Here is a 20838-nt window from a genome sequence, read left to right on the forward strand (position 1 = left end):
ATCTAACCTGTAGCCAAGAGAAAAAAAACCACAGCAAAAATCCTAAAACTCCTTTGAAATTCTTGCAGAATAATTAACTGAAATCTGCTGGCAGTTTTTAAACTGACCCCCACCCCCCATGTCAGCAACAATTTCACCAGTTAAGAACAGGCTTTATAAATAAAAAGGGGAGGAGGTGGGGGGGGAGGGGGGATCTTCTTTCATTGCATGTTTTGGCTTTGAATTGAGCAGGGCCAGAACTCTGCCTGTTTAGGACTCAGGCCAAGAGCCATATGCAGGAATAAAGTAAATAAATTCTGGTCAAAACCAGAATATTCTCCTTAAAAGTTACATTAAAAGCAAAGAAAAGAAGCAATGAAACTGAGCATGGCTTATTTCCCTTCCTCTCCCTCTTTCCAGTGAGGGACGCGGCTTGGCAGTGCTGGCAGCACCCCACACTGAAGGCAGCAGAACGGAACCTTGGAAAAAAACCTGCAAAAAATGATAGAAATGAACCAGGAAAAAGGCTGCTGAGGCTGAGGGGCATTCCCCTGGTAATAGCAGGGGTTAGCCAGCCCTGTGCTGCTCCACAGGTATCTGTATCCCCTTGGCTGAAGCCAAGAGTTGGCATCGAGGCATTTTAGCAGCACGAAGCAACCATGAAATACCCTCTAGAAATAAAATGCAGCTTTGAGAAGGAGGCAAGCACAGCTGCACTGGCTACTGGCACCTAGGGTGGCAGCCAGCTGGCACTACTGGGCAGCAGCTCTTGCCCATGAGCACCTGGCAGGGTGGGGGGGATGAGGCAGTGGGGAACAGCCTGTGCCCACTGGCATGGCCTTTCACTGGCTTCTTGCAGCAGCAAATTTCAGGAGAGAGGTGAGCAAATTCCCAATTGTTTCCAGCACCAAGTTTATGGATGGGTGGTCAGAAGCCTGCAAATAGGCTGGGATATAAACCTGAGGGATGAAACAAAGGGCCTGGTCTAGTCGCTCTATCTGCATGCCAAAATAGGAGTAACTCAGCTTCCACCCTTGTGAAAATCCACTAGGAGAAACAAAACTGGACCCCAAATCCTCCCATGCTTTTTAAAAAATACTTTCTCTTGTTCTAATAAGGCAACAAGGGTGACCTGCACAGCAAAATTAAATTGGGTTTGGATTTCTATTTCCCTCCTCAAAATGCTGTTTACAGGGAGCCTGGGAACAAAATCAAACAAACCAACCAAAAAACAACAACATCAAAAGGAAAATTATTGTAAGTTTAGTGGTTTTCTGCCCAGGGTTTACACTAGGAATTGAGATTGAGGCTGGGGCGGCTGTGGGGTCTAGCAGAGGCTCCTCAGCCCTGCACCCACAGCCTGCACCCCTGGGCAGCAAATCCCACTTGCAGCAGGGTTGCCAGGACCAGGGCCACGGCCAGCTGGGACCTTTGCACTCTGGCCCAGCTTCAGAGCAGCAGCGTACAGGTGCCACTGGCGGCACTCAGATCACTGCCACCCTGGGCCACTGCTATTCCGTTTCACATGAGATCAATCCTTAGGGCTCCTCAAGGAGATTGGAGGAATGGGATTAATTGAGAGGACATCAAATGTGTGCTTGTAGATCACTGCACAACCGCAGTGGTGTCTGAGACCAGGCCTGCAGCCCTGCAGCCCTGCAGCCCAGGTTTTGAACCCTCCAGGAAATGCTATTTGACAGCACTACAAAACCAAGTCAGGCAGAGCCCCCTTGCCCACATTATCACATCCCAGATGCTCAGAGAAGTAGAAATAAACCCCCAGCCCTACTTTTTCTAGCCCTCTCATCAATCTATCAGCCTCCTTTTTTACTCCTTGCCTACCAAGCACTGGCCTCAGCAGCTTGGCACCACCAGCCTGGCAGAACTGGGCAATATCTTACAACGCTGAGGCTGAAGCCAAACATTCACAGCTTTCCCAAAACACAAGCAGCCAGGGAATCACCAGAGCAAAATAAAGGTGGTGGTGAGAGGGAGAGGAACTGATGAGCAAGCACCGATGGCAGTCCCTAGGAGCAGTTAAAAATTGGCCAATTCTTCCCCAGGCTCATTTCTGCACTGCTTCTTGTCCGGCGTTGGGCAGAAAATGAAAACTCCATCGTGTGCGCAGAGTTAGCACCGAGTTTGCATTCCTCAAGGCTTCTGGAGCTGGGGTGAGGCAAGAAAACTGCTAGCATCAGCCAGGAGCCTTCTTTGCAGCCTTCAGACAGGAAAGTGCCTTGGGGGGGTGCAGACAGCGATTTAAAAACAGAACAAAACAAAGCAGTTCTAGACTGCGTAAATACAAAGAATGTCAGAATAGGGAGGTTGGTTTGCTTGTTTGAATGGAAGGCTGGAACAACGTGAGCTGGCATTTCCACGAGGCCGCTCGGACTCCAGTGCCTTGACAAACAACTTGCACGGCAGTAAAATGCACCCTGCAAATGCACAAATTCCGGCGTGTAACATCCAGTGCCTTGCTGTATGCACAGAGGGTTTAGCGGGCAAAGGGAATCCAAGGATGGATAAAATAAACCACTGGTCTTTACGAAATCCCTGTTAAAATTGAGCTGATCCCTTGTAAAAATGGTCAGGACTCGCTGACTCTCTCGGACAAAAAAAAATCCAAAGAGGGAGAAATAAAAACCAGAGGAATAGCAGCATATCTTGCTTTAATTTTATTTAAAATACAGAGAATAAATTATTTAGCATATTATTTATCACACTGAAATCATCTGAGCACAAGACAGATGGAGATGATGTTCCTGTTTGTTCAAGACTACGGAGCATGCCTAAAACTACAGCCGTGCAGTGCACCCTTCAGCCCTTAATAAAGTGGACGGGGAGAAATGTAGCTTTTTGTTGCCTTTCTGTACAAGAACGTGCCCCTTGTAAAGAATTAAAAAGATTAACTGATAACTCGATAACAAGGGTTAAAAATACAAGTCCAGACACAAAGGAGGTCTACAGATACAGACACAAAACGCTACTCTCCGACCAAACCCAGCTCCTGCCCGCTGCCAACTTTCCGCTGGAGCCCAGGGAGTGAGGACGAACCTCAGCCCCACTGCTGGAGCAGCCCCCTCGGCTGCCAAGCGGCCTGGGTCCGTGAGACACCCAGAGAGGGCAAACGGAGAGCATCTGGGAGTAAAGCTGTTGAGAAGAATGGCTGAGTGAGGGTGGAACAACAGAAATGAAGGCACAGGGACGAGGCAGCCTGGAGGGGCTGGGGGAGCAGGGCCGGAGGATGTTCGGAGAGGTTGGAGCCTGGGGGGGATGACGGTGGTGTGCGGATCCCTGTCCACGGGGCAGGGCTGGGGGTGGCTGCGGGTGCCGGGGGAATGTCTGCTCAACAGGGGTGAAGATGTCCATGGGGACATAGGTGTGCGGGAGGTGGGAAGATAGGCGTCTGTGGACCGGAGATGGCTGTAAGCAGTGGGGCTGGGGAGGTGGGGGGGACCGGGAGTGTGCGCGACACGGATTGTGCGGGGCCGGGGGTACGCGCGGCCGCGGGTGACCGGCCCGCCCGATAGAGGCGGGCGGCTGGGCCCGGCGCTGCCCGCGGCTCCTCCCCGCTCTGCGGTAGCTCCGCACCGGTGCCGCGCCCCCAGTTCTTCATCCCAATCCCCCACCACCACCCCCCGCTCCCGCGCCGGGCAGGGCCCGGGGGCGGCCCTGCACCTCCCTCCTCAGCCAGCCAGCCCCGGGGGGGCCGCGCCGCAGCCCCCGCCACCTACCAGCACCAGGCGGGGGTCGCCGTCGCGCTGCAGGGCGAAAGGGGCCGGAGCCTTCCTCCCCGCCCCCGCACCGGGAGCGTCCCCTCCGCAGCGCCGCCGGTGCCCCGGGCGAGGGGAGGAGGCAGAGGCGGAGGCGGTAGCGATGGGGCCGGGGCGCTGCGGACTGCGAGGAGGAGCCGTGCCCGGCCGGAGTTGGGCTTCGCTGGGGGGGGGGCGGGGGCGATGCCAGCTCTGCTCTCCCGTAGGCGCAGCGCGGCCCTCCGCCGGCACTCTCCCCGCGGCTCGTCTTTATTTTTTTTTCTTAAATTCTTTTTTCCCCCTCTTGCTTTTCAAAACCAACCATCGCCCGCGCCCCCACTGCCCTCATCCCCGTCACCTCCGCGGTGCATGAGGCCGGGCCAGGCCAGGCCCCGTTCTCCCGCCGCTTCTCGCCGCCGCCCCGGAACTCGCCGACGGCGGCCTCGGGCCTTTGGCTCCGGCCCCGCGGCGGGGAGCGCGGCCCGGCCTGGCCCCCGGTACGCGGAGGCCGGAGCATGGCCCCCGGCAGCCGCACCGAGCCGGAGAGAACGTAAGCGCTCGCCGGGGACAATTTGACGTTGCCAGTGGCCTTTGGGAGAGCTATTATTCGGCGAGTTTTTAATTTTAATTATTTTTGAGGGCAGCGATTTTCCCCCCTCCGGCGGCTCGGTGGAAAACACACGGTTTAGAACAAAATACAAAAAACTCCCACCCTCTTTGCTTTGCTTTCCGCAGCAACTTGGAAGCCCGTTAATTGCACTTGGCTATGGTAGGTCCCATGACACTTTCATTTTCCCTTCTACTTTCCTCCTCTCCCCACCCCCATGTGCGTGGATTCGCGTGTGCACCCACCGGAGCCGGGGAGGGGGCGGCTGGGCCGGGGCGCTGCCGCCACCGGAGTTGAACAGGATGCCCGGGGGGGGGAGTGGGGGGGGCGGCGGGAGGGAGGGAGGGTGCGGGCCGGGCGGAGGGAAGTTGCCGCTGTCTCTCCTCCTCTGCTTCCCCCCCGCGCTGTAAGGGGGGACGGGAAGGTCGCAGTGCGGGGGGGGCTGCGCAGCCCACGGAGGGCTGGGTAGAGCTGAAAATGGCCGCTAAAAAGGGGGCGGAGAGGCTGCCAGCCGCACCGACTTGAACTTGGAAGTGACGCCCGGGGGGTCGCGTTCAAGTCCGCAGCGCGATGCGCGGGGCCACTCTGCGGGGGTGGAGGGCGACAAAAAAAAATGAAGCCCATGTAAGCATCACCCCCCAGCCCTCTGTGCTGGGCTTCTCCGCCCTCTGCCAAGGCCACAGCGCGACGCGGAGTCCTGCGTCCCCAGCTCCCCCGGAACAGCGGCGGTGGAGGGAGGGCGGTGGAGAGCGGGCCCGGTCGGCGAAGTTTGTGCGGGTCCGGAGTGGTGCTGCTGCATGTCACGGAGTGGAGCTGCCTCCGGGGCAGGTTTAATGCAGAGGAAGGTGGGGATTAAGCCCCCAACTCCTCGGACGGGGATCGTGCTACAGCGGCCGGCAGGAGTTGAGAGTGACAATCAGTTGTGTGAGAAGGGGGTCTGCAGGGCTGGGGAAAAAATGCTGTTGGAGACGCAGGGCTGGAGCCGCGGCCTCGCGGCTCCCCGAGCAGCCCCCGGCGTCAGCGGGGTCTCTGCTGCGCTTTGGGGCACAGCAGAGAGAATTAAACCCCCTCAATGTATGTGGGGCAGCGAGTGGGGCCGGGATCTGCGGCCTCGGCGGCTGCCGTCTGCCCTGCTGCGTGGCCAGGACTCCTTTCCACAATTAGGTGCGAGGATTCCCTTTGTTTTTCTATACGTGGCTCGCGCCCTCGCTAATTAGGTTTTATTAGAGCCGGCAGAATGGGTCGGTGGCGGTGGTGCCTGCAGTGAGAACTTGCGGCTTGGAGATTGCCGGCGCCGGTCTCGTTCACTTTGTGCGCTCGGGTCGGGGGGAACGCGGGGCTGCCCTGGCGCTATCCCCACGCCGGCCCCGAGGCCGTGCGTGGAGGCGCTGCTGGGCGTTAAAACAGGCGGGGGAACGATCAGCGTCGCTCCGCGGGCTGAGCGGGGATACAGCGAGGCAGTCTCTCTGGCACCGGGGCTCGGAGCGACCGGGGGATACCCCCTGCCCGTGCCAGGCCAGCGTCTCCCGCGGCTGCTGCCCAGAAGTTGCACGTGAACTTGAAGATTTTTTTCCTCTCCTCTCCTCTCCTCTCCTCTCGCCGTATCGGTTCCGTTTCTTAAATGCAAACTTTAAAAAACGCAAAACAGCCCAAAAAGGGCGAGCCCGCGGGGGGAGGCGACCCGTCCCTCCCCCGCTCGTCTCTGCCCCGCAGCGCCTCGGCCCTGGAGCCAAAGGGGGTTCCTACATCTTTAAGTGGGATGTAATATTTTGGGATGGGCTTTTTTCATAACGTCACTTCATTCCTCGCTCCTTTTTTTTTTTTTCTCCTTTTTCTCATTCTTTCTTCCCTCCCTCCGCTGCCCGTGGCTCGGATGGAGCCGCTTCCCCTCTAACTTCCCCGCTGCTCGCCGGCCCTGCCCGCAGGCTAGGTGCGGGACCCCCCCAGCCCCCTCCCCCGGGCAAAGATGAGCCTTTTGTCTCTTTAAAACGCGCGCCCCCCCCCCCCTCCAGCCACACAAACAACAACAACCAAAGAAGCGCTGGATTTTCCGGGGGGGGATAGTTGAGGGCTTATACTGCCTTTTTTTTTTCTTTTTTTTTGAGGAGGGGTGTGGAAGTTGGACCCTTTTTATTTCCTCCTCGGCCCCCCCTCCCGCGGGGACGCCCGCCTCTCCCCGTCCGCCGCCCCCCCCCCCCCCCCCCCCCCCGCCTCGGGCCCCGCACAGCCGCTCCAAAGGAGAGAGAGAGAAAAAACGCCCGGACTGCTCCAGCCTCCGAAATGACTCAGTAACTTTTACGCCTCGAGTCTCAGCCCTGCAATTAGCCGCTTTCCCAGCACGGCTCGGGATGTATTCGTCTCCTCTCTGCCTGACCCAGGTAACCAGACCCCTCGCGGGCCCCCCCCCACTTTTCCCTCCTTCGCCGCAACGGACTTTTACAGTTGCAGTGCAAAAAAAAAAAAAAAAAAAAAAACACCCAAAAGTAAAAGCCCCTTCCTGATAAAAAAAATAATCGTAGCAGGGAGAGGGGCTGCTCGGAGGAGTCGGGTTTACCTCTTGCTCCCCTCACACCTTTTTTTGGGCGTTGTTTTGGTGTTTCTGGTGTTTTCGGGGGAGTTTCTGCGTCCGCTTTCACTCGGGGCGCGGGAGGGGAAGGTTCCCTGTGGTTTGGGTTTTGTGTTTTCGCTGCGCCCGGGGGTGGGTGGTGCGGGGAGGCTGCTGGCTTTGGGGCTGCAGTGGAACGCGGTGAGACGCGGGGGGGTCCATGGTTGGGTTTGGGGAGGCTGGGTGGGGGCTTGGCACTGCGAGTTCGGCCTTGGCCACTCCACCTTTTCGCATAGCGTGAAACTTTTTCCTTCCTTCCCCAGCCGCCGCCCCCTCCCCCCCCCCCGCCTGGCGGCACATGGTGGGGTGCAAGGAAGTGGGGGTGGGGGCGATCCACACCGGCTTTATCTTCAAAATCCTCCTAGTTTGGGATTATTTGCAACCAGCTGTGCCATGCCACGCTGGCGAGCAGGGATGGTGGGGGGGTCATGCATGGCAGGATGGGGGGGCATCCCCTCAGTCTGCAGGGTGAGGCGCTGCGATGGCCCCTGTCTGTGTGTAGGGGTGTCAAGAGGTAACTCTGGACCATGTGCATGGGGACGCTGGTGTTACTCCAGGCCACGCCAGTGTGGCACGCGGTGGGGTGGCTGTGCCCATGGCGCAGGCAGAAGGGGGCATCCCTAAAGTCACCCTCTGACAGCTGGTATAGTGGCAGGGAGGCTTCAGGAACACTCCCCCCTGCCCGCACCACTGCCACTGCAGCTCTGCCTTTGCTCTGTCCTTATTGATCGCTGATATTTATTTAATTATTGAGCAGGCAGTTTCTCCCCCTCCACCCCGGCTTGTAACCTCTTCTCTGCTGGCAGCTGCTGTCTGCTCCAAATCTAGCCTGTGCCGCACCCAGCGAGGGCTCAGCTTTGGTAGGGGCAGTGCTGCTGCTGGACCCCTGTGCCCACAGCACCTTCCTTCCGGACCCTTCCCTTGGGCCTGATCTGCAGGCAAGGTCTGGCTCCACTTCAGAAGCTTGGAACCAGCTGTCCTGGTGGGGCTCAAGAGGGTCCCCTTGGCAGCACCATGGCACCTGCATTATGCGGAAGGGCAGTACAGGGCCTGGCCTTGTCTCTGGCTCTCCCTGGATGTGGTGTAGCATGTGAGGCTGTTGGTGGCACAGGTGCAGGCATGGGCACTGAACCGGGCACAGATGGGCAGCGCTAGGGCTGTTCAGAGATCCTGGGTATGGTGCTCCCCACCATTTGGTTGACTTGGTATAAGTCACACCTCAGTATGCCTCTTTTTCCTTTATTCATTTTTCCCCCTCTATCTTATTGTTTTCTGTTTTAGTGGGAGGGTTATGGGATTTTTTGTTTTGTCTGTTCTCTTCTTTTCCTTTTCTCTTTTTTCCTTTTTCTCTTTTTTTTTTCTTTTTCTCTTTTTTTTTTCTTTTTCTCTTTTTTTTCCCCCTTTTTCTCCTTTTTCCCCTTTTTCTCCTTTTTCCCCTTTTTCTCCTTTTTCCCCTTTTTCTCCTTTTTCCCCTTTTTCTCCTTTTTTTCCTTTTTCTCCTTTTTTTCCTTTTTCTCTTTTTTTTCTTTTTCTGTGTTTTTTCTTTTTCTCTTTTTTTCTTTGTCTCTTTTTTTTCTTTGTCTCTTTTTTTTCTTTGTCTCTTTTTTTTCTTTATCTCTTTTTTTCCTTTGTCTCTTTTTTTCCTTTTTCTCTTTTTTTCCCTTTTTCTATTTTTTTTTCCTTTTTCTCTTTTTTTCTTTTTCTTTTTTTCCCCTTTTTCTCTTTATTTTTACTTTTTCTCTTTTTTTCCCCCTTCTCTTTTTTTTCCTTTTTCTCCTTTTTTTTCTTTTCTCTTTTTCTTTTTCTTTTTTTAATTTTTATCTTCTTTGTTTTATTTCTTTTATGTCCTCTTCTTCCCCCTCTCCCTCTCTTTCCCTGCTCTCCAACACCATCCTTTCTGGGGGCCCCATTGCTTCCCCACCGTCCCAGTCTCCAGCTGGTACTGGGTTGGCAGAGCCTGTTGCTGCCAGCTACCATGCTTGGTCTGATGTGGGAAGCTGTGCAGTCGCCGGTTGGCCATGCCAGGGCTGGCAGGAGCCGTTTGGTCACAAACCCGAGCTGCTCCCAGCGCTTTGCCCAGGCGCTGGGTCTAAGCCTCTGCTCCGCCGCCTTCGTTCGGGGAAGGCTCTAGTTCCACTCCTTTGCCCTGGCTTAGCCTCAGCTGCCACCTAGCCTGACCGGGGTGGGATGAGACGCTGTTTGCACTTACCGGACCCAGCCCAGCCGTGCTCCCCCAGCCGCCAGCCCCAGCGCTCCCGTCCAGCCCGCGCAGCAGGGAGGCTCTCCCGGCCCGGTTGCCGCGGATGGTGATGTGGATACATTGGAACGTGCGCGGGAGCCGCCCTGCGCTGCTTCGCATCTCCTTACTGCCAGCCCCTGGAGTCCGGCACAGCCGCTCGCAGCCCAGCTACTGCTCGAGAAGCCTCCCTTCCCAGCCAGAGCTGGTCCGAGCTGGGCCTTGGCAGGCCAGCAGCACCGAAATAGCCCTGGCAAAGGCTTCTGTAACATGCTCCCAGCTGGGCCCTCAGCCGAGCCTCCTGTCAAGCAAGGAGGATCACTTTGTGCCCTCCTCCGCCCTCTGTCCCTGCCTCGGGCCTTGCACTCCCCCAGCTCACTTCTGTCCACTTTCAGGGACCGGCTGGGAAATTAAGAGGGAGCTGCATGGATTAGCAGGGAAGTGACACTGGCACTGTTGCCATGCATGAGGCTTCACCCTGCCCACAGGGAACCAAGGGGAGCTCCATCTGCCAGGACGCCGAAACAACCCCAGCACTGTGCACTTGCCACTGGCTCCACATTTGTGTCCCTTGCTACACAAGGAGCTGTTGGCATTTCCAGAGCCATAGCAGTTATCCCTGGCTCCTGGATCTGCAGTAGGGTGGACAGAAGGGGGTTTGGGATGCTCCCAGAAGAAAGATGGGCAAATTCTATGACAGGTGATGCTCCTGCAAACCTCTGGCTTGTCCCTGGCACCTATCAATCACCCTGGTGCTCCCTGAGACCCACACCCAGGTACTTGTAGGTGGAGAGCAAAGTGAGATGGGAGTGAGCCACAAAGGCAGCTGGAGCAGCAGGAGCCAGACATCCCACCGGGGTCTGTCCAGAGACCCTCTTCTGGGCCCCTTGGGTCTGCTGGGGCCCAGGAGAGGGTCTCTGGCTGGACCCTGGCAGGATGCCCAGCTCCCAGTGCTGTGCTCAAATGCATCCTTGGAGAGTGCAGAGGCAACATGTCCACACTGCCTGCCTAAGAAGCAGCAGCCAGGCATGAACCTCTGCACATGCCATGGCGAGTGGCACCCAGTCCTGGGGGCATCAAGGAGCAGCCCAGCCAGGCCAGCCTGGCACAAACCTCTGTACTGGCAAAAGCCATCATTACGTGGGGAAAGAGGCCTGCTGCAGTGCTGAGGGACAGAGCCCTGCTGCAAGAGGCACTGCGGAAATGTGGCCTGGTCGCAGCTGCTGTACCCTGGGTGCTGAGGGGGCTCTTGCTGCTCCCCACCCACCGCTGGCTGCTGCACATCACCCGACTGCTGCCACTGACTCAGGCACGTGGCCATAGCAGGGAGCTCCCTGATGGATGCATCTTACTGGGGCATCCTTTGGCAAATCTCTTCCCCAAGAGCGCTGGAGCTTTCCAGTAAGAGAGGGCAACACTGGTGCTCACCCCCTTAACCAGTAGCTCTGGCAAACTGATTTCCATCCTGGAGCTCAGATCGCCTGCCAGAGGATGGGAGAAGCAGGCCAGGCACGGCAGGGTGAGAGAGGGATGGTTGCAACACACTTTCAATTCTCCCATCTGCTCAGTATTGTTTGGGAAAAACAATGAGGCTGTTCTTTAAATGAAACCTTCAGGAGAGCCTGGCATTCCCTGCGAGGCGCCTGCCGTGCTGTGCCCGCCTGCCCCAGCTAGCCCTGCCCGGCCACTCACACCAGCAGTGCTGTTGAGGACCCTGCTGCTCTGCCTGATACGGTCTTAAATCCTTACCTGAAAGAAATAGATTGCAATTTGAGTGTAGTGTATGATGCCATGTTGGAGGGCTGGGGTGGGCATATGGGCGATGAGCTAGATAAGGCCTGCTGCACAAGAGGCAGCATTGGCTGCTTGCATGTGCTGCTCTCCACCACATCACCTTGAACTTGGCGGGAGCCGCACACAATAAATCAGCTGCCCTCCTGCAAGCACACTGAGGCACCGGCCAGTAATTCACCTTCCCGGGCAGCTCTGCCCTTGCCTGTGCTTTCTTCCCTGCCCATGATTCCCTCCCTGCCTGCATTCTCCGTACAGGGGCAGGGAGTGCAGGCACTGCCTGCCCAGTGCTGCAAGCGTGGGAACACTTCTGTGGTGTACGGAACAAAACCCAGGCACCAGGGCTCAGCTCACTGCCCAGCTCACTGCCTAGTTGTCTCGAAGCAAACAGAGCATAGCTCCCTGTGCCCAGGAGGGCTAAGGACAGGTGCTGGGCACCATGGTTTAAGTCTCTTACCCGTTGTGTTTTCCCCTCTTGCAGGGGTATCGGTGGCAGCGGCTGTGTGGCAGGGTGCGAATGAGGCAGTGGCAGAGCAGCAAGGCTCAGCACCGTGCCAGAGACAGCCTAGCCAGTTGCACCCCCTTGAGCAGAAAAGGGCAGCTCCCTGGGGTGCCCTGGGCAGTCCCAGCATGAAGGCTTGAGAACGGTGGGGGAAGACTGTTCTAACAGTGGTGAGATTTGTGCTGTGGTGGCGGTGGGGAGTGTCCCTGGGAGCCCTTGATGGAGTAGAAGGGAAGCTGGCAGGGAAGTTAAAAATCCCCTTGTGAATCTGTGTCGTTGCGTGTCACCCCGGGCTGTGCTGTGGCTCTTTCTGCAAGAGGATGGCAGTATTGGCACTGAGCACTGCTGAGGGGGCAAGGTGCTCACAGGAGGATGTCTGAGGCTCCTGTGCCCACCAGTCCCGGTACCCAAGGCAGAGGTGCTGGCAGGGCCTCCACAGGGTTGGAGTTTCTCCAGTGGCATCTCAGGGTGTGCTGGGCAGGTTGGGGCAGATTGGCAGAGGTAGTGGGGAACAACCAGGGCGTTGATGGGTGCTGAAGCCTTGATGGATGGGGCCAGTAGTGTGGCATCACCAGTGATGTCCCCATGGCATATCTGGGGGCTGCTGGTGAGTCTGAGCCTGAGAGCCTCAGGGGGGACAGAGGTGGCCAAATGCTTGTGAGTTTTGGGTACCAAAGCACCTTTGGAGGCTCTGGGTGCACCAGACTGGCACAGCAAGAGCCTGAGCTCAGCTTCCCTCCCATCCCTGACTGTCTGGGCACCCTGAGGTAGCACCACCCTCAGGGAGGGGATGCATGTTCCTGGGACGTGCCAGCTGCAGAGTGGTGATGCGCAGAGTCCTTGCAGGTGTCCTGGGGCTGGCTCACAGCCAGGTGGGCAGCTGGGCTTGTCATCTGTCACACCAGCCCTGGGCAGGTATGCCCTGTGGCCATGCCATACTGTGCCAGCTTGGCTGGGACCCAGCACCCTGCACCAGCTGCTAAGGCACGGTGCTTCCAAAGTCCTGGAGAAGAGCTGGGAAAGGATCCTGTGGCTCAGGTGCAGCAGTGCTGACATGCTGGGGGATTCGCTGGCCACCCCCTGCCAAGGATTGATTTCTGGGTTAACTCGCTGCTATTGGAGCAGTGCATTCATTCTCCCTTCCCTGGCCAGCGGCCAGCTCTAATCAGCATTTTGGGCAGAATCCCCAGGTCTGGGCCTCGGATTGCCCGCTGTGGGCATTGCTCTCTCAGCCACTGCTGCTGCTCAAGATGGGGCAGCACAGCCTGTCATGGGAGTATCAGGATCCAGCCCTCCTGCTGACCTCTTTTTCCCTGAGAGTTTTTGGGAGTTCGTGGCCAGGCTGACGTTTGAAAATACTGAAGGCTTTATCTTGTTTTCTGTGAAGGTTTTTGCTCTCCTTGCAGAGGGCCCCTGCATTCCCTTCACAGGGAAGTGGTATTTGAGCGGCTGCTACCCAAAAACCCCAACGTGGTTCTGATCATGAAAAAACAAGAAATGTGTTAGCTTTCATAGGAGGAAAAACAGCCCAGAGAAAGACATGTTGATTTTCCACACAGACGTTTCCCCTTGCCCTGAACCAGTCCCAAAACAAGAGGCATCACTGTTCCCTCTTCATCCCAGGATGCCATCCTGAAGGCACAATCCTACTGGGGATGCAGTGGATGCCACTGCCGATTCATCTGGGCACCACTGGCAAGGGTGATGACAATGCCAGGCTCTGGCAGTTCAGCTCATGTCCCCTTCTGCCACCTGCTCTCACCTTGCAGCAGGCATCATGGACTGCCAGGGAGGCTGGAGAGTGCCAGAGATGCAGCAGCTGTCCCTGGGAAGCCACCTGTCACGCTGCCTGCTGCAGAGCTCACCACTGCCCGCCTGCCAGCCCACCTCACCCTAAGAGAATGGCTTATGGGGATGTTCCATACTGTGATTGCTTGGTGGGAGTTGTGATGTGCCAGATCCTGCCTACCTCTACCACCATGCTTTGGCTTGTGCCTGGTGATTCAAGAAAGCGAGACAGGGTGGGCTGTAATGTGACCCCCCCATGCTGTGCTGCAAAATCTCCTTTAGAAACCTGTGTGCCAGGACAGGCGAGCAGCACAGCCTGAATACCAATGAGACAGTGTTGGCAAAAAGTGCAGAGCAGAGGGTTTGGGATGGAAATGGCATCGCATGAGAGAGGGAGGGAGGGAGTGGGAGCATGCGCCTGCAGCCTGCACCTGCCTGCCAGCCAGTGCATGGGCACTGCACAGGACACACATGGGCACTGCGCAGGGCATGCATGGACGCCACACAGGGCACGCATGGGCACACGTGTGGCCCAGGGACCCGGCGGCTGCGCACCAAGGTCGGGCAGGGTGCCAGGTCCCTGCCGCCCCGGCAGGTGTGAGGGCAGCAGGACGAAGCGAGCAGAGGAGTATGCAAGGTGCCATTTCGGGGGCGCGCGGTCAGGGCAAGGGTTTGCCGCCTGCAGCACGTCCGCAGGGGCCGAGGCTCCTGCTGTGGCCCAGCGTGGCCCTGGCTGCTGGCTGGCTGCAGGGAGCCGCTCCTGTGCCCCGGCGCAGCGCCGCTGATCAAAGCCGCGGGTGGGGAGGGAGCAGGCCTGTGCGAGCAGCGCCCCTGGCCGTGTGCCACCTACCTTCCCGCCCTGCTCCCCTGGGAGTTTGTTAAACAAATTTCTCTAATTGCACAAGCCGAAGAGGTTGTTGGAGAAAAGAGATGGGAAATTCCCCTCCTGTGGGCCAGCTCTTTTCCACTCGCCCCCGGGGCAGTTGGTGGAGAGCAACCTCCCCGTGCTCCCTCAGGTCTGTATTAATCTGCGACCCCAACGCCTGTGGGGCACAGCTGTGGGGTGTCCTCAGGTCACCCCTGCTCACACAGAGACATCCCCCACTCGACCCTCTCCTCCAGCCCCAGGGCTGGACCCTGTCGATTTACACACTGACACCCAGCACCAGCGCCTGCCCTTGCCAGCTGGTGTTCTGCCTCTCTTGGCTGAACTGCCCTGGAAACAGTCTTTATGAAGCATGGGCAGCCCCTGACACCGAATCCCCACAGATGAGTGAACGTATGGGATGAAAGCCTCGGCGAGGCAGCAGCTCTCTGACACGTGAAGGCTGTGGTGCCATCCCGGTCAAAAAGGGAGGACGCGCAACTGAGTGCCTGCCCCAGCTCCCACTGAGGTCATAGCTATAGATAGCTTGTGAGAGCTCAGGGCTGAGGGCAGGATCTCTGCATGCCCTTGTCAGCTCCGCCAGAGCCCCGTGGGCACCCACTGCCTTGGTAGAGGTGCTCCCAGGGCTCTGGGGGTTGCTGGCTGGGAGGAGGACGGCTGAGCCAGTCACTGGCCATCTTCAGGTGACAAACTGGTGCTGCAGGATGTGACCCTGCACCTGCAGGGACGTTCTGCTGCTGGCATGCTCTGCCCCAGTGAGCATTGCCTGTTGCCACCATTCCTTCTCCATCCTCAGTGGCACGGGTGGTTCCGCAGCCTGGGGCCCCATAGCCAACACAGCAACTGGGGGCAGCTTTGGCTGCTGTTTTCCACCAGGTTTCCTTTCTGAGCAAAAGCCAGGCTGGGCCACCCTCAGCATTACAGGGCACCTGTGCATGCAAAGCTGCTGTATTAGGGGACATGGGGACAGGGTTTGGCCCCCGCAGGCACCCAGTCCTGGGGCAGCTAACTCTCTTGAAAGGCAGGTGCCTGCCTAGGGTGGCCCTGCCAGCCCTATGGGACCCTGGTGCTCCAGGGTGGCTGGAGAAGGCATTTTTGATCAGAGCACTAAAAATAGCATAGAACTGGGATCTTAATGGGACTTTGTGGGAAACCTGGAAACATTTTCTCATCCCCATAAATGAGTCCAGATGCATTAGCGATGACTGCATAGCATCCTGAGGTACTGCCCTGGGGAGCTGGGATGCTCTCACCGCCCTTCTTGCCTTGTGGTGAATTGCTTGGAGAGAGGAGTCGCCAGCAGCAGCATCAGGGACCAAGCTGTGGCCTTGCTGCATCTGGTGTGAGGATGAGGACAGGAGCTGGCCAGCCAGAACTTGCCTGGAATGACCCTGGTGAGGACCCTGCCCCTCAGTTGTTCCTTGTTTTGGGGGTTTCTGATCCCCTCAGATGTGGCTGCACATGTGGGAGCTTGAGGGCATGTGTGGGCTGTTAGCACTGCAGCCCCCAACTCTGGGGAGTTCCAAAGCCCTTCGGGGACTGGAACAGGTAGTAGGCAAGGCCTGAGGTCATACAGGAGGTTCCCCAGCCCCAGGGCCTGTAGTGCTGCCACCCTGGTGCACCCTGTCATAGTGTCGAGCTGGCAAGATCCAGCCTGGGCTCCTTCTGCTCTGCCATGGAGCTGCTGGCTGGAGTGCTGGCTCCCAGAGCGCCTGGCCCTGCTCAGGGACCTTGGACTCCCCCAGGGCATGGCTCTGGGCCAGCCTGGGCAAGTAGCCCAGGACGGGTGGCTGGTGGACTCCACATCACGAGGCAGGTTGGCAGAGCCATGTCCACAGTATGACAGTGTCACTTAGCGGTTATAGTGGCAGCCCAGGAGGCAGTTTACCTCCAGGTGGGGGCCGGCACCCAACACAGGAGAGGGGCACTTCCCCCGTGCCCCAGCCCTGGCTGCTGACTCATCAAGCGAGGAACAAGGGGAATGGCCACAGCCACCAGCCTCTGCGCCAGGCACCGCTGGAGCTCAGCATCCCAAACAGAGTCCCTTTGTGCAGGCCAGCCCCCACTCCTGCCGCTTGGGAGCCATCCAAACCCCTCCCAAAACAGGACTCGTCCAGGAAGGTTCTGCTGAGCTGCTGAAAGCAGATGATCCTCCCCCTGCTGCCGCTGGAGCAGGCCTGTCCTTCGTACTGACAGTGCCGGATCTGACTGTGGTCGAACAGTGCGGATCCCTTGGGGATGCCCTCGACTCCATTTGCTGTCTGGGAGAGCCTGGCACTGCCCCATGCTTCAGCATCCCCTTCCCTATGTGGTCTTGGCAAGGTGTCCTCAACCCCCAGGGAGCCTGCGAGGTGCCAGAGGCCTGTAGCAGGCTGTACTGATGGCATGTCCATGGGGTGGCGAAGATGATATGGCTACAGGGGAGCATGAACTCTTCACCCCCAAGGCTCCAGGGGCAGCTGATCCTCCTGCAGGGTCGGCAGCTCTTCGTCTGGAGCCTGGGGTCCTATCTAACCACTGCCTTGTTCCAACCCACCAGGGAGCAGATTCGCAGCAGGGTGAGCACTGCGGACTCATTGCAGCACTCCGCATTACAGCATGTGGAGGTGGTGCCGCCTGTCCTGGCACATGCTCCTGGGAGGGAGCTGGGGACACCTCCTTACACCCCTAGACCATTATAGTGTATGAGGGAGGGGGGAAATTAATCTGCTTTAGAAAAGCCAGGACGGACCAGGAAGGGCTAAAATTGCACTGGGAGAGGAATCTCCTATGTCAGGGGTCAAAGCCAAGCTCAAAGCCCTGGGCTTGATCCAAAGAGGCTGGAGAGTCCCTGCCTGGTCCCAGCTTGCACACTGCTCGCTGTGTGGGATGCTGAGCTGAGGTTGCCTGCTGCTTTCCTTCACAGAGTGCTGCTTGCCCTGGGCTGTGTCCTGCCTCAGTTATCCTCTGTTATTCTGGAGGTGGAAGTTGCCACCATACCTGTGCCGTATCCCAGCGTCTCACAGTGCCAGGGCCTGCTGGCAAAGCCTTTTTTATTTTTTAATCCATAAAACATTTCCCTTCCTTGGATCCCCAGAGGGATTTCGGATAGGGAGGCACATGGCCACAGGATGATTTCTAGGGCAAGAGACATCTCCTTGGCTGTGGGCTGGGTCCTTTCTGTGCTCCCCCTGCGCTGCTCACAGGGCTCTTCCTGGAGCTCAGCAGCCATCGTCAGGTCCTACAGACTGGCCTGGCCAGTGCAATGCCTCCATTCCTCCATCTCTGGGCAGGCAGTGCTGCATGCTGGGGGCAGGTGAGGTCACCCACACGGAAACAGCTGAGCCATTGGTTCCCACACACTGAAGGGCACAGGCACAGACTGCACCTGGGAAAACCAAGGCACTGGGGGATCCATGTGAGTTTGCAGAAAGGCAATGAGTGGCACTGGGCACTCTCGCTGCCAGCTATCCCTCCACAGCACTATCCTAGCTCTTCCCCCCACCAGTGCTGGCAGTACAGGGACTCAGGACAATCCCCAGGGCAACCTTACCCTTCCTGTGCACCCTGCATGTGCTGCTCCCTGCCTTGGGCTGTGTTCAGCAAAGCCATGGACCAGCAAGGCCGATTGCTGCTGGAAGTGCTGGCACATGAAGGCAGACCAGAAGTGAGGTGATGGGCACAGGGTTGGGGCACATAACTGTGCCCACTGGAAGAGCTCTGCCTAGCTTCCGCCCACCTGAGCCACCCCTGATGGCTGGCTGCCGGTGGTGCTGCCTGACCAGGGAGGGCTGTGCTGGCTGGCACAAGCCCAAGCAGTGTTAGCACCTGAGCCCAGAGCTGCACAGAGTGCTGCTTCTCTTCCTGCTGTTTTCCACAGCAACTGGCAGGTTAACTGCCTGTCGCAGCCTCCCATGACCTGCGGTGGCAGCCTCGGCGAGCTCCCCGTGCCCCCCGTTCACAGCCGCACCACCTGCAGGGGCGAGCACTGGCATCACCTCACATCCCGGCACGTAGGCACAGGCAGGTGGGCACTGGCCTGATGGAGTGTTCGTGGCAGCCATGGTGCAGTAGAGCCCTGCTGCTCCAGGATAGCTCAAAAGACCACTGGGGCAGTTTTGAGCAGCACTGGGCATGAGAGAGCCAAGACATCTTGGTGCCAGGCACGTAGGTGAGCACCAGTTGCTTTATTTGCTCATCCACCACCTCCTGATCTGGTCCTGAGTGGGACTGAGTATTAAGGCAGTAAATGACTCCTTGTTGGAAGCAAGAGGGTGTCCACATCCAGAGCAGAGCATGCTGTGGGTACACTTCAGCCCATAAGCAGCCTTGAGCTGTGCACAGAGGTTGGGTGGAGGATTCTGTTGGCTCTGGGGGTAAAAAAGCTCAGGGGTCTGGGAGAGGAGGTGATGGGAGGTTGCAGCATGTCCTTCTTTCACCTCTGCCCTTGCTGGCAGTGACAGCAAGGCTGCTGTAGGCAGTGGAGCTCTGTGCCCCAGCACAGGCTTCAAAAGGAGTTTTGCAAGCGTGGGTCTCAGCCATCCCCCACCCCAGCTCAGCTGCCTCTGATGAGAGCTGTGTGGGACCATGGCCCTGACAGCCTGGTTTGCCCCATGAGCAGCTCCAGTACAAAGCCAAGTGTCTGCTTGCAAGGCTGGCACAGCTTCTACTATCCCCAGCTGCTTTCCCAGGAGGTCCAGCTGCCACTCTGCTCCCTGCCTCCTCCTGCCCCATGCCCAGCATGCCCGTTTCCTTCCCTCCAGCATGGCAGTGCCACTCTGCAGGGCCAGGGAAGCTGGGTTATGTTTTTTTTTTGAGCAGGCTGGGGAGCCTGGCTGTGCCATGCTGGCAGGCTGCAAAACTTGTGAATAAGCTCTTGTTAATAAATACTTTATGATGAGTCCAAATAGATTTCCTCCTCTGGAGCAATTATTGTAAAATGGGCTCTAATACAATGCAGGGCTGGCCCAGGAAGGCTGGGTGCTTCTCGGGGCCTAAGTGCCTCTTTCCATCCCTGTAATGAGCACTTCCCGGTCATTTGCATCTGTCTCGGCGGCAGCTCTCATTACCAGGTTAACTTAGTATCAAGAACCACAGTTAAGCAGCGGCTGCCGGAGGCTTTGTTGGGGCCACAGCAGAGCGATCTGTCCGTGCCCTGGGCGCCTGTAGGCTCTGTCGAGGGGAAACCAAGGGGCAAGAAGCGAGTCCCTGCTGTGCCCCTTTCAGGTACCAGGATTTCGGGATTTGCAGGATTATGGGAGCCTCTCTAGCTGCATCCCCCCTGCCGCTGTGCCAAGACTTCCTGAGGCCCGGCGCCAAACTTGCCAGCCCCTGCCCAGACTCGCTCGGCCGCGGGGGGTGGGAGCTGGCAGGAGCGGCAGCCGTGGGAGCTGGCAGCGGTTGGGAGGTGTGCGGCTGCCTGGCGGGGAGTCGGAGCCGGAGCATCCTCTCGTCAAAGAAACTCTGTGTGGTCCCCGCAGGGCCGGCGAGGCTGCCCCGTGCCACTCCCTGCTCACCGCTCCTTGCTCCTCTGTGGGGCCAGGGCCACTCTGGTGGGGAGCAAAACTCCTTGCGAAGTATCTGAACCTTCCCATTTCCCCCCCGCCATTCCTCTGCTCCCTACTACCCTACCCCCACACCCCACCCCCCTCCCGGGAAAACTGCTCGGGAATTTCCTGAGGAAGCATTTTCTCACTGGAAAATTCAGGCTGATTCGCCAAGCCCAACCTGTTTGGACAAGGCACTCAAGTGGAGGATGCTCCTAGGCCTGGCCAGCACATGCTGCAGTGCCCAGCCAGTGTCCATGCTTGCTGCTCTGCCCCTGTATGGCACAGATCCCCCATGCTCCCCAGAGTGGAAAGGCACCCACGGCAGCTGAGCAGCCAGGGTACAGAACCCTCACCACCAGCTAAGCCAGTGAGGATGGGCACAAACCTGGCAAGAGGCAATGCTTCGGCTGCGTGCCCACCAGGTCCCTGGCACTGCTGAAACTCAGGCTGCCAGAGGAGTTAATTGTGGCATGGGGTGCCTGGCTCCATGCAGAGCATCATTCCTTCCCCTCCCTGCTCCATGGCAGGACTGACACCAGGACAGAGATTGGCTTGACCCATGCCTCAGTTTCCCCTCATAGCATCTGGCGCAGAAAGGCAGCACTTCATCAGTCTCTGGAAAGGGGGGAACGAGGCCAGGCCTGGCAGCACCCTGGCACAGGCATGAAACTCCCTGGGTCGCAGGGCTTTACAAGCCTGGGCTGGATGAGGCCCAGGCAGAGGCTCTGCTGCCAGATTCCCATCCGGAAATGCCCTAGGTGCAGCCTCGTCTGGGGTATTGCAGCATGTCTCTGCTTTCCAGCCCTGCAAAGGAAAAACAGCAGGAGAACCACTTAACCAGCCCTTTGCCAGCGCTCTGTGCTGCCAGCTGTGGGGCACCCAGCAGGGAGTGGGGACAGAAAGTGCCCCCCTGCCTTTCATTTCTGTAGTGGAGCTGGGCATGAAGCTGGCTGCTGTTAGCTGGAGTGGTGTGCCCAGCTTAGGGGCTCACTGGCTGCATGATGCCAGCTGTGTGATGCAGATGCAGGGACACAGGCAAGGGCCCCAGGTCCTGTCCTCAGGACCCAACTGCAGCCATCCCAGTCGTCCCACCAGCTGGTTCTGGTGCCCCCCAGCCGCCCTCGCCTGGCCCCTCTAAAGCAGCTTAATTCTGCTCAGCATCTT

At 58.0% G+C, this 20838-nt stretch overlaps 1 protein-coding gene across 6 annotated transcripts in view; it reads left to right on the top strand.

The window, feature by feature from the left end:
- The first annotated feature begins 4409 nt into the window (after nt 1–4409).
- Nucleotides 4410–20838, top strand: part of NFIC (nuclear factor I C) — a 47169-nt gene continuing 30740 nt past the window's right edge. For 3 of the 6 annotated variants that reach the window (XM_064175377.1, XM_064175381.1, XM_064175382.1), the window contains exon 1: nt 4894–4962. In XM_064175377.1, coding sequence (XP_064031447.1) covers nt 4909–4962 — 54 coding nt within the window. In that variant the 5' untranslated portion in view covers nt 4894–4908. Of the gene's footprint in view, nt 4501–4893; nt 4963–5156; nt 5184–6560; nt 6717–20838 lie in introns of those variants that run through there. The other 3 variants (XM_064175380.1, XM_064175378.1, XM_064175379.1) reach the window with 3 other exon arrangements.

This window comes from Pogoniulus pusillus, chromosome 41 (assembly GCF_015220805.1).
Source record: "Pogoniulus pusillus isolate bPogPus1 chromosome 41, bPogPus1.pri, whole genome shotgun sequence".
In the NCBI taxonomy this organism is placed as follows: domain Eukaryota; kingdom Metazoa; phylum Chordata; class Aves; order Piciformes; family Lybiidae; genus Pogoniulus; species Pogoniulus pusillus.